At 43.9% G+C, this 16,584-nt stretch overlaps 1 protein-coding gene across 4 annotated transcripts in view; it reads right to left on the reverse strand.

Annotated features, from left to right (window-relative positions):
- The window catches only part of naa15a (N-alpha-acetyltransferase 15, NatA auxiliary subunit a), a 104,603-nt gene that overhangs the window by 13,931 nt on the left and 74,088 nt on the right, over positions 1–16,584 (reverse strand). For all 4 annotated transcript variants that reach the window (XR_010976098.1, XM_068043620.1, XM_068043629.1 and 1 more), the window contains 6 exons: positions 8,480–8,649; positions 7,926–8,078; positions 7,373–7,501; positions 1,375–1,588; positions 1,029–1,222; positions 210–318 (listed from right to left, as the gene is read on the reverse strand). Coding sequence is in view for 3 of the 4 variants with exons in the window: in XM_068043620.1 (XP_067899721.1) it covers positions 210–318; positions 1,029–1,222; positions 1,375–1,588; positions 7,373–7,501; positions 7,926–8,078; positions 8,480–8,649 (969 nt within the window). In the remaining variant the exon portion in view is untranslated. The remainder of the gene's footprint in view (positions 1–209; positions 319–1,028; positions 1,223–1,374; positions 1,589–7,372; positions 7,502–7,925; positions 8,079–8,479; positions 8,650–16,584) is intronic.

Below are 16,584 nucleotides of genomic sequence, written 5' to 3' on the forward strand. Positions count from 1 at the left end.
CTGACCCCTCCGGGGGACCTGATAAATGCAGCAACAGTTTTGGTGACCACATAGTGCTGATAGCTCCACCGTGTGCCTGTCAGAAAACTGCGCAGAGATAGAGAGGGGGCAGTGAGATAGACAGAATAGGGGCAGTGGGATAGAGTGGGGGCAGTGAGATGGAGTGTTTGGCAGATGACTGAGCATCACACACATTCCCAATTACATACCTTTTCTATAGTAGATCTCAAAAGCAAAAAGATGGGTTTCAATTTTGTTCTTTACCAAGGTTTTCAGTGGTGTCAAAAATTTAATGGCTTCTTCAAGTGGATTGTCCACCTATTTAACAGAAATTTTGTTTTAACATGGGTAGAAATTCAATGTTATCAATTTTGTAGTCAGCTGATGCCTTCATATTCTGATGCACAAACATTACATTTATATACTGTACAAATCCAATGGACTGGTTTTGATGCTGGAAAAGCTCCAGCTTCAATGTTTATGCAGGGTGGCTGGAAACCTCAGACTATCTTGGAGTATAAGCTTTTCAACCCACGAAGAGGACAACAAGCAGTCCTTCCTGATAATCACACAACAGCACTTCCAAGTTCATGAGACAGCATTTGGGAATAGAGACCTTGCCCAATTCTTCATTGCGCAAATGCTGAAGCCAAAGTATGGTAATCATGCTGCTGGCCTGGTTTAGATCAAATAACAGGCACAGAGTAGTCTTCCTGGTATATATGGCTCGTCTACTACTTTGGCTAATTGTGAAATATCAGGTGCTACATTACACTTTTAATATCAGCACTCAGAAAATTAAGTTTAAACAATGGACTACTTTGGGTGAGAGTCAGGAAATGTAGGGGCAAAAGAGGATTGGGATGCAAAATCAGGAGCTCTCTCAACCTCCCAAAATAAAACAGATAAAGCAGTTTCAAAAAATCTATCTACAGAGGCATTCCAAGTCCTTTGGGCGTCTACAGGGGTGGACAATGTGGAATTCAGAGTAACTACGCATACAAAGAACAACCATATAGATTGTACACCTTTGCTAATTTTTCAGGTACGAGCTCCTCCTTTTGTGCACCAATCTCTTCCTCATCCTCTTCCTTCTTCTTTCGTTGATTTTTCAGTTGCTTCTCTTTTTCTGCATTCCTTTTCTCTTCCTCCAGTTGTGCCTTCTTCTGTGCCCGGCGCTGTTTATTTCGTAACTTCTTCAGCTCTTTATCTGAAAGATTTGCTGCAGAGAAAAACAAAGACATTCAACATATTTTGGGAATAAACAAAAAAATACATGGAATGAGTAGCCCATTTGCTGTTCAGAATCAACTGCCAAGAACAGGAATGGAGGAAGAACAGGATAAAACTATTTAACCAAAAGTTGAAGAATACCTGTATCAGCCTCTAATTCTTTGTTCTCATCAGTTAGTGGATGATCATGAAGTTTCAGGTAGATCTCAATAGCCACCTTTGCAGCTTTAAAATAAAATGGATGACACCGGAGCACATCTTCTAGTTTAAGTAAATCCACATAAGACCTCAATGTCATTTTCCTCATGCAATAGGTGTGGAAGTCAAACTGGTCGTCTGTAATTTCTGCAAAGTGCTGTTTAAAAAAAAAACTTCAAATCAGCACGGAATCATACAAATCAAAATGCATAAACAAACTTGTAATTACGGGTTTCTTAATGCTACTTTTTACAACCTCGTGAATGTATGCCATTTTCCAACGTATCTCTGGCGTAACTAGTTTGAAAAGAATTTTTTTTCCAGTTTTGGAGAACACTGATTTGCTGGAAGATGGCTAAATATGAAAACTAAAATTTAAAGATGCTGGATTAGCGACAACAACATCATTGTTGCCATTAGCAAAATTTTTAATCTAATCTGTCCACCAGGATACTGACAGAAACTAGCGCAATGTTAATTTTACACCCTGCTCGATTTTACTCCTCAGGGAAGTCAATGGAAAGTAATATTGAGTGGGGTGTAAAACCCACATTCCATCAAATCCCATGACTTTCCCACCTGGTGAGTTATGTTAAAATTACTGAACACATCAGTAATAGCAATGCTTCAAAGTCAGCAAGATCGTTATAGAACAAATGACTACTAGTAGCCATTTTTGCATTTATTGGATTACAGTGGAGGAAAGCAGCACAATTTAAAGTATAAAATTATGGTGTATGAGGTTTGTTGTAATGAAATAGACAAAGCCGAAAATAAAATCCCTCGGGAAACATTTCATGTGACATTATACATTTCAGCTTAGGTATGTCATTTACTTGTATAAAATTTAACATTTCATGTTCATAGTTGACTAGTAAGAACTGACATGTTAAGTTCTAGCAAATCTACATCCCGTTAATCTTCTGCAATAAGCTGTTCACCTAGCTTCAAGATAATCCAAAGAAAAGTATTATTGTAGTGATGCACTGCCATACCAAAAAAACATTCATGCTACATTTATGCAATACAATGGTGTAACTATAGCACTTATAATTCCAGCATACAGCCACAGAATCCAAAACACTTTGAAATTGTGCTCACTACATCAGGACCAACCAAAGATGGTCACTTGGCACACTGTTAGCTTCTGTCATAATATAGAAAAACAGTCAAACACCCAAAATGCAATGCATACCACAATGTCAGAGTACGTCAGAACCAATTCAGCATCTACTGAGAAAAATTGGATATATCTTTACCATGGTATTCTCGGTCAATAGAGTTACGTCCAAGATAGAAAGCACAGTGTCGTCTGAAGAACTAATTAAACTTTTAGTGAAAATGAACAAAATTCTGTGTATTTAGATGCAACCATACAAGCATGAGTATACTTAGATTTAAAAAACTTTCAATCAGCAACTGGTGACGTTTTATAATGGAAGGAAATTACAGTCTCCTGATTAGTCACAGAATAACAAAGCAAAAACCTCTGTCTTTATTTATTGCAATTTGAGGTAGGGTAAATCCAAATTTTAAAAGCAGTAAGTGGGAGAAGATTCCTTTATTCTGTGGCTGTTACTCTGTATGTGACCAGTACTCCTAGATGGCTGCATCAGCTTAGATCTTGTCACCCTTTTCGATAGTGAGTATCCTTTCTAAATGTCTCTGCTTCAATCTACGATTGGAGTTGAAAACCAGTGACAAGTCTTTTTTTATTCGTTTCATGGGATGTGGATATTGCTGGCTAGGCCAGTATTTATTGCCCACCCCCAATTGCCCATGAGAAGGTGGTGGTGAGCTGCCTTCTTTAACAGCTGCAGTCCATGTGGGGCAGGCACACCCACAGTGCTATAAGGGAATTCCAGGAATTTGACCCAGCAACAGCGAAGGAACAGCGATATGGTTATAGTTAGAATGGTTTGTGCAGCTTGGAGGGGAACTTGCAGGTGGTGGTGTACCCGTGCATCTGCTGCCCTTGTCCTTCTAGGTGGCAGAAGTCGCGGGTTTGGAAGGTGCTGCCCGAGTAGCCTTGGTGCGTTGCTGCAGTGCATCTTGTAGATGATGCGCACTGCTGCCACTGAGCGTCAGTGGCGGAGGGAGTGAATGTTTCTTGAGAGGGTGCCAATCAAGTGGGCTGCTTTGTCCTGGATGGTGTCTAGCTTCGAGTATTGTTGGAGCTGCACCCATCCAGGCAAGTGGAGAGTACTCCATCACACTCCTGCCTTGTGCCTTGCAGATGGTGGACAGACTTTGGGGAGTCAGGAGGTGAGTTATTCGCTGCAGGATTCCTCGCCGCTGACCTGCTCTTGTAGCCATGGTATTTATAGGGCTCTCCAGTTCAGTTTCTGGTAACCCCCAGGATGTTGACAGTGGGGGATTCAGCGATCATAATGCCATTGAACGTCAAGGGAAGATGGTTAGATTCACTCTCATTGGAGATGGTCATTGCCTGGCACTTGTGTGGCGCGAATGTTAGTTGCCACTTTCAGCCCAAGCCTGGATATTGTCCAGGTCTTGTTGCATTTCTACAAGGACTGCTTCAGTATCTGAGGAGTCACGAATGATGCTGAACATTGTGCAATCAGCGAAAATCCCCACTTCTAACCTTATGATCGAAGAAAGGGCATTGATGAAGCAACTGAAGATGGCTGGGCCTAGGACATTACCCAGAGGAACTCCTGCAGCGATGTCCTGGAGCTCAGATGATTGACCTCCAATAGCCACAGCCATCTTCCTTTGCACTAGGTACAATTCCAACCAATGGCGAGTTTTCCCCCGGACAACCATTGACTCCAGTTTTGCTCGGGCTCCTTGATGCCACATTCAGTAAAATTCTGCCTTGATGTCAAGGGTAGTCACTCTCACCTCTACTCTGGAGTTCAACTCTTTTGTCCATGTTTGAACCAAGGGTATAATGAGGTCAGGAGCTGAGTGGTCCTAGCGGAACCCAAGCTGAGCGTCACTGAGCAGGTTATTGCTAAGCAATTGCCACTTGATGGCACTGTTGATGAGACTTTACTGATGAATGAGAGTAGACTGACGAGGTGGCAACTGGCTGGGTTGGATTTGTCCTGCTTTTTGTGTACAGGACATACATGGGCAATTTTCCACACTGCCGGGTAGATGCCAGATTTGTAGCTGTACTGGAACAGTTTGGCTAGGAGCACGGCAGGTTCTGGAGCACAGGTCTTCAGTACTATTGCCAGAATGTTGTCAGGGCCTGTAGCCTTAGCAGTATTCAGTGCCTTCAGTCGTTTCTTGATATCACGCGGAGTGAATTGAATTGGCTGAAGACTGGCATCTGTGATGCTGGGGACTTCAGGATGAGGCAGAGATGGGTAATCCACTCGGCAGTTCAGGCTGAAGATTGTAGCAAATCTTTATCTTTTGCACTGATGTGTGGTCTCCCCCATCATTGAGGATGGGGATATTTATGGAGCCACCTCCTCCTGGATGTGGCAGGACTGCAGAGCTTCAAGCTGATCCGTTGCTTATGGGATTGCTTAGCCCTGTCTATCGCATGCTGCTTACGCTGTTTGACATACATGTAGTCCTGGGTTGTATCTTCACCAGTTGACACCTCATTTTGAGGTATGCTTGGTGCTGCTCCTGGTATGCCCTCCTGCACTCTTCATTGAACCAGGGTTGATCCCCCGGCTTGTTTGTAATGGTAGAGTGGGCGATATGCTGGGCCATGAGGTTACAGATTGTGGTTGAGTACAATTCTGCTGATGGTCCACAGTGCCTCATGGATGCCCAGTTTTGCACTGCTAGATCTGTTCGAAATCTATCCCATTTAGCACGGCGGTAGTGCCACACAACACGTTGGAGGGTATCCTCAATGTGCAGATGCGCCTTCATCTCCACAAGGACTGTGCGGTGGTCATTCCTGTCACGGTGGTCAATAATGTCATGGACAGATACATCTGCGGTAGGCAGATTGTTGAGGATAAGGTCAACTATGTTTTCCTTCATGTTGTTCCCTCAACACTTGCCACAGACCCAGTCTAGCTGCTATGTCTTTTAGGACTCGGCCAGCTCGGCGAGTAGTGGTACTACCAAGCCACTCTTGGTGATGGACAGTGAAGTCCCCCACCCAGAGTACATTCTGTGCCCTTGCCACCCTTAGTGCTTCCTTCACGTGGTGTTCAACATGGAGGAGTACTGATTCATCAGCTGAGGGGGTGGGCGGTAGGTGGTAATCAGCAAGAGGTTTCCTTGCCCATGTTGAGGAATCCCAGGACAACTCCCTCCCGACTGTCTACCACTGTGCCGCCACCTCTGCTTGGTTTGTCCTGCCGGTGGGACAGGACACACCCAGGGATGGTGATGGTCGTGTCTGGGACATTGTAATGTATAATTCGGTGGGTATGACTATGTCAGGCTGTTGTTTGACTAGTATGTGGGACAGCTCTCCCAACTTTGGCACAAGCCCCCAGATGTCAGTAAGAAGGAATTTGCAGGATCGACAGGGCTGGGTTTGTCGTCGTCGTTTCCAGTGCCTAGGTCGATGCTGGGTGGTCCGTCCAGTTTCATTACTTATCGACTTTTTAGTGGTTAGGTACAACTGAGTGACTTGCTAGGCCATTTCAGAGCGCATTTGTCAACCACTTTGCTGGTGGGTCTGGAGTCACATGGAGGTGATGGACAGCAGATTTCCTTCCCTAAAGGACATTAGTGAACCAGATGAGTTTTTGAACTGGGACAATGCAACAACTGAAGTGACATATCTCCAGGATCACTGAGCAATCACTTGCTCTGAGTGTACCTAGTTGGACACCATCCATTAAGAAATGACTTCAAATGAGAATGTTTTTACATTTTATAATCTAGAAACCGATCATCTTCTGTAAATCACTAGAACACCAAGAATTTTGGACTTTAAACAGTGGAATCCATTTACAAGGCATTATTTGTGTCTTCTCTGTCAATATATTCCGTTATCTGTTTTTGTAAATGAAACTGTAACAAGTAGTTTAGCCTGTATACAGCAGTCTGCCTCCTGGGAGAGCACATATTCTCCAGTAAGCAACTGACCATAATTCAAGGTTAATAGTTAAACCTTGGCTATACTAATCCATACGCAGCAAGAGGATGAAGACATGGGCCTGAATTTTATATTGCCGCTGCCGTGAAAGATGGCAACCTGCACTCATGGGCTTTACTCTGTGGAGCCGGCACAATGTTAAACACGGTGGCTCATTTATATGGCCGGGGCGGACCGCCACCCCCCACCCCGATGATGTGGAGGGGACGGGCAGTCCAACCCAAACAATGGCATCCGGCACAGACACCATTTTTAAAGGGCTTCCAGCCCTTCAATTTAATTTAAATTCTTAAAGAAACATTTCTGCAAAAACTTAACTGAAGTTATCCCGACCCTCTTCCACCCCACTCAATAACCAAATTTATTACTCGCCCTCTCTTCCCACCCACGCCCACAAAAAACTTACCTTGTGGTCCCGACCTCCCCCAACCACCCAAAGTTCATGAACTTTTTGATAGGTCTAGTGGGTGGTGGAAAGGGGTAGAGTTCATAGTTTATGAACTTTACCTCTTTCCACCACCCACTAGACCTATCAAAAACATTTCATCCCACTCCCCACCACTCCATCCCCAGCCCTGTAAACTTACCTCCTCCCCCCTCCCCACCAGTGTCACGCATCGGATCTCCAGATGGATCCGAAGGTGCGGGAGTCCCTGTAACCAACCACAATATCGGAGCGGGAGAGCTGGTGGGAACTGCTGAGTCATTAATTTACATTAATTAACACATTTAAATCCTGCTCTTGTCATCAGAGGGACAGAGTAAGGCTTTTGTTTTGCATTACTTGAAATTATCTGACATGATTTTTGTTTTCCCTCTCGCTTCACCCTCACTTCTGAAATGGCAATATATTTACTCCCATCACCAATATATTCTTTGTTTCCTTGAACTTACCCGCTCTATTTCATGACATTTCTTCAGAGACTCTCCATATTTGTTCATTGATTGATAAGCCAGAGCACATTCCGTTTGGAACCACATACACTGCATCTCATTCAGATTGTCCACTGCAGCTGTTCCTTCCTAATTAAAAAGTTAGAAACGAGCATGTAACCTGGAAGTTCAGTTTGATGCAAAATGTGGAGCTTACACCTTATCCTAGCTAATAATCATTAGTGTCATTATTTTTAGGACATTCAGCGGCAAGGATAGCAGAGTTGCACTCAGTTAAAAAATAATCCATTTCATGAGTCTACACCATACTTCATGTGGTAGACAATTTATATTCATTATAGAATGTTTTTAAAAGTGCTCTTTTCCAGACAGCAAACTAGTACTATTATGAAATATCCATATCAACTGCTATGTAGAGTATCATGCAAATTACATACAAATGCATTATATAAAAACATAAAAGTCACATTATGCTATTGGTACACAACTTGTCATGCAGTTTATACTAACAACTGCTTGTATTGTACAATTAACTAGCAATGAAGATACCAACTCTCGTAAACTTGGAACACATTTCCTCAGCTTCCTTCACCAGGTTGGCCTTTAGCATGTACTTAGCACATTTGGAATTTATAAATCTGTCAGCTGTATCCAAGGCTTGAGCCTCATCCATCCATTTGGCAGCTTCCTTTATGTTTCCAGCATGCTACAGGACCAAAACAACACGTTACACAGAAGGAACTAATAGAGATCAATGTTACCAACATGATTGCAAACACAAGTCTTTAGTTTACTTACATTAAGTGCATGTAACAATCTGCTTGAAAGCATTTGCACTTCATCAAAATAATTACTAATCCAGTAAACTTTTAATTTAAATCCTTTATGATAAACCAATTTACATCCATATTTAAAGTGTTTCTTCCAAATTTCCAGCACCGCAGGACAAAACAAAATTTATTTTATAAATGGACTGCATTGCCATGTTGGTATAAACTGAGCAAAAGGAAATTTGAATCATTTGAACTTTGTAACTCTTAACAGTTGAAGCATTCCAGAATGTAGAAACAGTCATTCAAGGACAGAATTTTTAAAAAATATTTTTACCTTGTAGATTTTGGCCTTGACCAGGAACAATTCTATGAGAGTCGGGGTACTTTCAATTGCAGCATTGATGTATTCCAAGGCCAAAGAGGGTTGTCCAATTCTATCATAATGTTGGGCTAAAAAGTACTGGACCCACAATCTAGTAGTAGGTGGTTCTAGGTTTCCATCATCTATAAATGAAGGATGAGGAAAACGAAGTTCAAATATAAGCTTAAATATTTTCTGGCAAGCATGCAAACCAAAGGCAAAATTATCCAAAACAACTTGCACTTATAGTGTCTTTAACATAATAAAACACCCCAAGACACTTCACAGGAGCGTTCTAAAGCAAAATTTGGTACCAGGCCATCAAAGATGATATTCGGGCAGGTGAACAAATGCTTGGTCAAAAAGATAGGTATTAAGGAGTGTCTTAAAGCAGGAAAGAGAAGTAGAGGAGCGAATAGGTTTAAGCAGAGAATTCCAGAGCTTATGGTAGCTGAAGGCATAGCCACCAATGATGAAACAATTAAAATTAGGGATGCTCAAGAGGCCAGAATTAGAGAAGCAGGGATAGCTTGGAAGGTTGTGGGTCTGGAGGAGATTATAGATAAGGAGAAATAAGGATTTGAAAACAAGGATGAGAATTTTTAAATCAAGGCGTTGCTTAACTAAGAGCCAGTGAGCACAGGGGTGATGGATAAATGGGACTTTTTGCGAGTTAGGACACAGGCAACAGAGGTTTGGATGACCACAAGTTTTCAGAGGGTACAGAGTGGGAACCTGGCCAGGAGTGTATTAGAACAGTCAAGTCTAGGGGCAACAAAGGCATGGATGAGGGTTTCAGCAGTAAATGAGCTGAGGCACGAGTAATGTCGGTTGATGTTATGGAAATGGTATGAATATGTGGTTGGAAGTTCATCGTGGGGTCAAATATGACATGAGAGAGAGGGATGGAGTTAGTGGGTAGGAGTTTGTTGCAAGGACCAAAGACAATGGCTTCAATCTTCCCAATATTAAATTAGAGGAAATTTCTGCTTATCCAGTACTGCATGTCAGACACAAAGTCTAACAATTTAGACAGAAGGGCTGAAAGAGATGGTGGTGAGATAGAGTCGTCAGAGCAGATGTGGAAATTGACATTTTTGCATAATGTGGATGAGAAATAGAAGGGGGCCAAGGATAGATCTTTGGAGGACATCGGATGAAATGGTGCAAGGGCTGGAAGAGAAACCATTGCATGTGGTCCTCTGGCTACAAGTAGATAGATAAAAATAGAACCAAGCGAGGGTAATACCACCCAGTTGGACAATGGTGGAGAGGCACAGGAGGAGGATGGTGCAGTCAATCATGTCAATGACCATGTATCTTAGTAGGAAGGGGTGTCAGTTACTTTCCCCATAATTGATTGCAAGTCGAAGGGTAGTGATAATTTCAAGAGGAGTCAGTGTGCTGTGTCCAACCTAAGTGTGTAATTTCAATTTTTCTCATCTTTTTGTAGACCATGGCCAAGTAGAAGTATTTGAATTTTCTGCAATTTATTGATGCACAACAGAACTCTAGTGCTGGAAGTGGGCTGGGGTGATTGTGTCATTCTTTATCTGAAAGCGCAAGTCCAGGTATATTAAGTTTCACGAAGTCAGTAGAAATTGTTTTTTTTTTCCAAACAGCATAAGAGTGCAAGAGTGAAAAAGTGATAAATTTGTATAAAACACTGCCTAGTCTACTGTGTGCAGTTTTGAGTGCCCCATTGTAGAAAGGACATTAAAGCCTAAAGCCATTGTGTATATAGTGTAGATTCACCAGGATGATGCCAGAAATGGGAAATATAATGGAGGAGAAACCTGTGATGCTGGGACTATTTCCACTGGAGCACTGATGGCTAAGAGATATATTAGAGGCTTTTGAAATTTAGAGTTTTAATAGTGAATAGGGGAAAGATTATTTCCTCCAAAGAATTGCTGGTGAAGGGCCATAAGTTTGAAATTCAGTGAGGAAGGAAATCCTGCTCCATTATCTCTGGTGTCCCCCAAGAATAGGTTCATGGCTCCCTATTTCTCATCTATATGCTGACCCTTGTTGACATCATGTGAAAACACATCAATTTCCACAAGTATGCTAACGTCACTCAACTATACCTCACCATCACCTTCTCTCGACCCCTCCACTGTCCCACTTCCAAATCTGTAACATTGTCCTTTCCACCATGCCTCAGCTCATCTGCTGCTCAAATCCTCACCTCTAGACTTAACTATTCCAATGCAGGCCTAGCCAGCCTCTCACATTCTACCCTCCTTGAACTTCAGTTCATCCAAAACTCTGCTGCCCATTTCCTAACTCGTACCAAGTCCCTCTCATGCATCATCACGGCGATTACTGATGTACATTGGTTCCCAGTTAAAAAACATCTCAATTCTAAACCTCGCAACCTCGTTTTTAAACCTCTGCACGGCCTCGCCCTTCCCTATTTTGTAATCTCCCCAGACACATAACCCTCCAAGAGATGGGTGCTTCTCCGATTCCGACCTCTTAAGCATCCCCAATTTTTGTACCACCACTGGTGGCAGTAACTTCAGCTGCCAAGGACCTTAAGTTCTGGAATTCCTTCCCTAAATCCCTCTACCTCTCTTTCCTCCTTTAAGACACTCCTTAAAACCCACCTCTGACCAAGCTTTGAGTCACCTGAGATATAAAGGCAGATGACCAAGTGTCAAATTTTGTTTTATAACACTCCCACAAAGTGCCTTACGATGTTTAATGTTCAAGGTGCTACATAGAGCAGATGGAGGTTATTCAGCCCATTGAGTCCATGGGGAGAATTTTATGTGCTCCCCCACAGCGGGGAAAGCATAAAATCGGGTGGGATGGTGGCGGGGTGGTGGTTGCTGCCACCATCCCACTTCTGCCTAAATTTAGCCGAGTAGAAAGGCCTGTGAACAGCATTTCCACCCCACCGCTAATTGAGGCCCTTAACTGGGCAATTGGCTTCTTCCCGCCACAGCTGCAATTACTCACATGGCCCTGTCGCTGCATGGTAGGAAAAACCATGTGGACTGCTTCCCAGCTCCACTTACTGCCCGAACAAGGGACCCAGCATCGGGTGGGGTGGGGGGGCCACTGAGGGCCCCCCCCTCCACCACCCGCCGTTGCTGCTGACCCTGCGACCCCCACACCTCGAGACCCCTCCAACCCTGATCCAACTGAGGCCTGGCTCCAAGGACAGTCCTTGGCCTCTGGTAGGCACAGCTACAACAGTAAGCACTGCCTCTGCGGTGGTGCTTGCAGCTGTTGGCCACTGATTGGCTGGCAGCTCTGCAAGACAGGGACTTCAACGATGGGGTCCTAAATCCTTTGGAAGGACTGCCGCTGTCCATTTAGGTGCCCGATTGGCACTAAATTTGGCAGGACCTCTGGAAAAGAGGCGACACAGGGATCTTGGCGTCTGTTTCCCTGACATTGGGACCCCGCTTCCAGCACAAAGTTCCCCTCATATGTCAGCATTGATGAAATATTACATATAGATACCAACACTGAACACATGCAAACTAATTTTGAAAAAAAAGCTTATTTCCAAAAGTTAATAATTGTTAAAATTACAAAAGGTAATTTATTTTAATTTCACATTGTGCTGTATACTATGGATTAGCATTATAGTAACAGTAGCCAAAAATCAGCATAACTTTTAGAGGCTAATTAATCTATCACACAAATTAGCAAGTTTCCATTTAGGCTTTTCTTGCATTTTGAATACGTTGAAAATATAATGAAAGCAACAGTATACACAAACATACAGACATCATTTTAGCGTGCCACCTAATCTTTATTTTAACCAGGAACAGTTACTCAAAGTAGAGCGACTCAAAACTTGTTCAGAGTGGGCAGAGCTGACTGTATAAAATTTCCTCTAATTTAACAGTCTTAATCAGATTGCCTACTGTACTGGAATTCTTTCTACTTGGCTCTAGATAATCCTGAAAGCAAGATGTGCGAGCTGGACAAACAGGAGACTTGACAATGATCTGTGCTGATAGGTTGCATGGTTTTAGCTGATTAAGTGCAGCAGCACCCTACAGACATTTACTGGGAGATTTTTCAGTCTTACCTTTCATCAATCTGCATCAAGATTCTCAGAACTTAGAAACTGGGCTGAGTCCTTACAGAGAGAATATGCATTCCGTATCAGATAAACTATAAATCTCTTGATAAGCTTGGTTTAGAATCTTAAGCATGGCGATGAGTTTCTGCTAAAGTCACACAACTGGCTGCCCAAAACAAATTTCAGGTTTGAAAATACCACTGGTACACAGAAATATATGAAAAGTTTTAACTTGCATCGAGCTTGTGTTGTACCTGACCTAGTAATATTTGATGCTTATGCTGGTTGCAACATTCCATTTCCCATTCCTCACACAATATGCATGTAAAAAAATATTCAACAATTTAAAATTTAACAGTTAATCATATTTACATCAATGTTTATGCAATGTTCATTTTTATGCACAGGCAGAAAAGGGATGGGTGACCACCAGACGTAGTAGGCGGCGCAGGCAGGTAATGCAGGAGTCTCCTGTGGCCATGCCCCTCTCAAACAGATATACCGCTTTGGATACTGTTTGGGGGGGGTGGGGGCAATGACCTCCCAGGGGAAAGCAGCAACAGCCAGGTCTGTGGCACCACGGAGGGCTCTGCTGCACAGCAGGGGAAGAAAAGGAGTGGAAGAGCCATAGTGATAGGGGATTCTATAATAAGGGGTGCAGATAGGCGTTTCTGTGGCCACAAACGAGACTCCAGGTTGGTATGTTGCCTCCCTGGTGCTAGGGTCAAGGATGTCTGGGAGCGGCTGCAGGACATTCTGAATGGGGATGGTGAGCAGCTAGAGGTCGTGGTCCATATTGGTACTAACGACATAGACAGGAAGAGAGATGAGGTCCTGCAAAGTGAATATACGGTGTTAGGCAGAAGGAGAAAAAGCAGGACCTCTAGGGTTGTAATCTCAGGATTACGTCCTGTGCCACATGCTAGTGAGGGTAGGAATAGGAGGATAAGGCAAATGAATGCGTGGCTGAAGAGCTGGTGTAGGCAGGAGGGCTTCAGCTACTTGGATCATTGGGATCTCTTCTGGTGCAGAGGTGACCTGTACAAGAGGGACTGAACTGGAAGGGGACCAATATCCTTGCGGGGAGGTTTGCTAGTACTACTCGGGAGGGTTTAAACTAGTCTGGCAGGGGGGTGGGACCCAAAGTAGTAGTCTCGCCAATGAGATAGCTGAGACAAATGTAGGGGTTAAAGCAAAATAGTCCAGTAGGCAGGCCAGGGAGCGTGGAAGGTCTGGTAGGCTAAACTGCATTTACTTTAATGCAAGAAGCCTTACAGGTAAAGCAGATGAACTCAAGAGCATGGAGCCGCACATGGAATTGTGATATTATAGCTATTACGGAAACGTGGTTGAGGGATGGGCAGGACTGGCAGCTCAATGTTCCGGGGTACCGATGCTTCCGGCGTAACAGAGGTGGAGGTGAGAGAGGAGGGGGAGTTGCACTATTGATTAGGGAGGACATCACGGCAGTAATTAGAGAGGATATCCCGGGGGGAACGTCCAGCGATGCCATATGGGTAGAATTTAGAAATAAGAAAGGGTGATCACTTTGATGAGATTATACTATAGGCCCCCCAATAGTCAGAGGGAATTGGAGGAGCATAAATGTAGGGAAATCACAGATATGAATTTTAGGGTCATAATAGTAGGTGATTTTAATTTCCCTAATATTTTTTTTTTATAGAGATACAGCACTGAAACAGGCCCTTCGGCCCACCGAGTCTGTGCCGACCATCAACCACCCATTTATACTAATCCTACACTAATCCCATATTCCTACCACATCCCCACCTGTCCCTATATTTCCCTACCACCTACCTATACTAGGGGCAATTTATAATGGCCAATTAACCTATCAACCTGCAAGTCTTTGGCATGTGGGAGGAAACCGGAGCACCCGGAGGAAACCCACGCAGACACAGGGAGTACTTGCAAACTCCACACAGGCAGTACCCAGAATTGACTGGGACTGCCTTAGTGCTAAGGAATCAGATGGGGAAGAATTTGTTATGTGTCCCCAAGATAGTTTTCTGAAGCAGTATGTGGATGGCCCTACTACAGAAGGGGCTACACTCAACCTCCTCTTGGGAAATGAGGCTGGGCAGGTGGTTGATGTGTCAGTGGGGACCACTTTGGGACCAGTGACCATAACTCTATTAGCTTCAAGATAGTTATGGAAAAGGATAGGACTGGTCCTCAGGTTGAAGTCCTAAATTGGGGGAAGGCTAATTTCGATGGCATCAGACAGGAAACTCTCAAAAGTTGAATGGAAGAGGCTGTTTACAGGTAAAGGGACGTCTGGCAAGTGGGAGGCTTTTAAAAGTGAGATAGGAAGAGTTCAGGGCTGGCATGTTCCTGTTAGATGGAAGGGCAAGGCTGGCAGGTTTCGGGAACCTTGGTTGACGAGGGATATTGAGGGTCTGGTCAGGACAAAGAAGGAGGCATATGTCAGGTATAGGCAGCTGGGATCAAGCGAGTCCCTCGAGGAGTATAGGGGATGTAGGAGTACAACATAGACATAGAACAGTACAGCACAGTACAGGCCCTGCGGCCCACGATGTTGTGCCGACCCTTTAACCTACTCTAAGATCAAACTACCTACATACCCTTCATTCTACTATCATCCATGCACCTATCCAAGAGTTGTTTAAATGTCCCTAATGTATCTGCTTCTACTACCACCGCTGGCAGTGCATTCCACGCACCCACCACTCTCTGTGTAAAGAACCTACCTCTGACATCTCCCCTAAACCTTCCTCCAATCACCTTAAAATTATGCCCCCTGGTGATAGCCCTTTCCACCCTGGGAAAAAGTCTCTGGCTATCCATTCTATCTATGCCTCTCATCATCTTGTACACCTCTATCAAGTCACCTCTCATCCTTCTTCGCTCCAATGAGAAAAGCCCTAGCTCCCTCAACCTTTCTTCATAAGACATGCCCTCCAGTCCAGGCAGCATCCTGGTAAATCTCCTCTGCACCCTCTCTAAAGCTTCCACATTCATCCTATAATGAGGCGACCAGAACTGAACACAATATTCCAAGTGTGGTCTAACCAGGGATTTATAGAGCTGCAGCATAACCTCGCGGCTCTTAAACTCAATCCCCCTGTTAATGAAAGCCAACACCCCATACGCCTTCTTAACAACCCTATCAACTTGGGTGGTACACTTAAGGAGGAAATCAGGAGGGCGAAAAGGGGCCATGTGATTTCCCTAGCAGATAAGATAAAGGAGAATCCTAAAAGATTCTATAAGTATATTAAGAGTAAAAGGGTAGCTAGGGAGAGAGTAGGTCCCCTTAAGGATCAGTGTGGTAACCTGTGTGAGGAGCCATGGGAAATGGGCGAGGTCTTAAATGAATACATCTCGTCTGTATTTACCGTGGAGGTGGTCATGGAAGCTAGTGAGTTCAAGGGAGGGAAGAGTGATATCTTGGAGCATATCAACATTACAAAGGAGGTGGTGTTGGAGGTTTTGAAGCACATTAAGGTGGATAAATCCCCAGGGCCTGACCAGGTGTATCCTAGGATGCTATGGGAAGCAAGGGAGGAGATTGCTGGGGCCCTGGCAGAGATTTTTGTATCATCGTTAGCCACGGTTGAGGTACCGGAAGACTGCCCTTTATTTAAGCAGGGCAACAGGGATAAGCCAGGGAACTACAGGCCAGTGAGCCTTACATCAGTGGTGGAAAAGTTATTGGAAGGGATTCTGAGAGACAGGATTTATATGCATTTGGAAAGGCAAGGTCTGATTAGGGATAGTCAGCATGGCTTTGTGCATGGGAAATCATGTCTCACGAATTTGATTCCGTTTTTTGAGGTGACCAAGAAGATTGACGAGGGCAGGGCGATGGACGTTGTCTACAAGGACTGTAGCAAGGCTTTTGACAAGGTCCCGCATGGTAGGCTGGTCCAGAAGGTTCGAGCACATGGGATCCAGAGTGAGCTAGCCAATTGGATACAAAATTGGCTTGGTGATAGGAAGCAGAGGGTGGTAGTGGAGAGCTGTTTTTCAGATTGGAGGCCGGTGA

The sequence above is a fragment of the Heterodontus francisci genome, chromosome 1 (assembly GCF_036365525.1).
Source record: "Heterodontus francisci isolate sHetFra1 chromosome 1, sHetFra1.hap1, whole genome shotgun sequence".
Taxonomy (NCBI): domain Eukaryota; kingdom Metazoa; phylum Chordata; class Chondrichthyes; order Heterodontiformes; family Heterodontidae; genus Heterodontus; species Heterodontus francisci.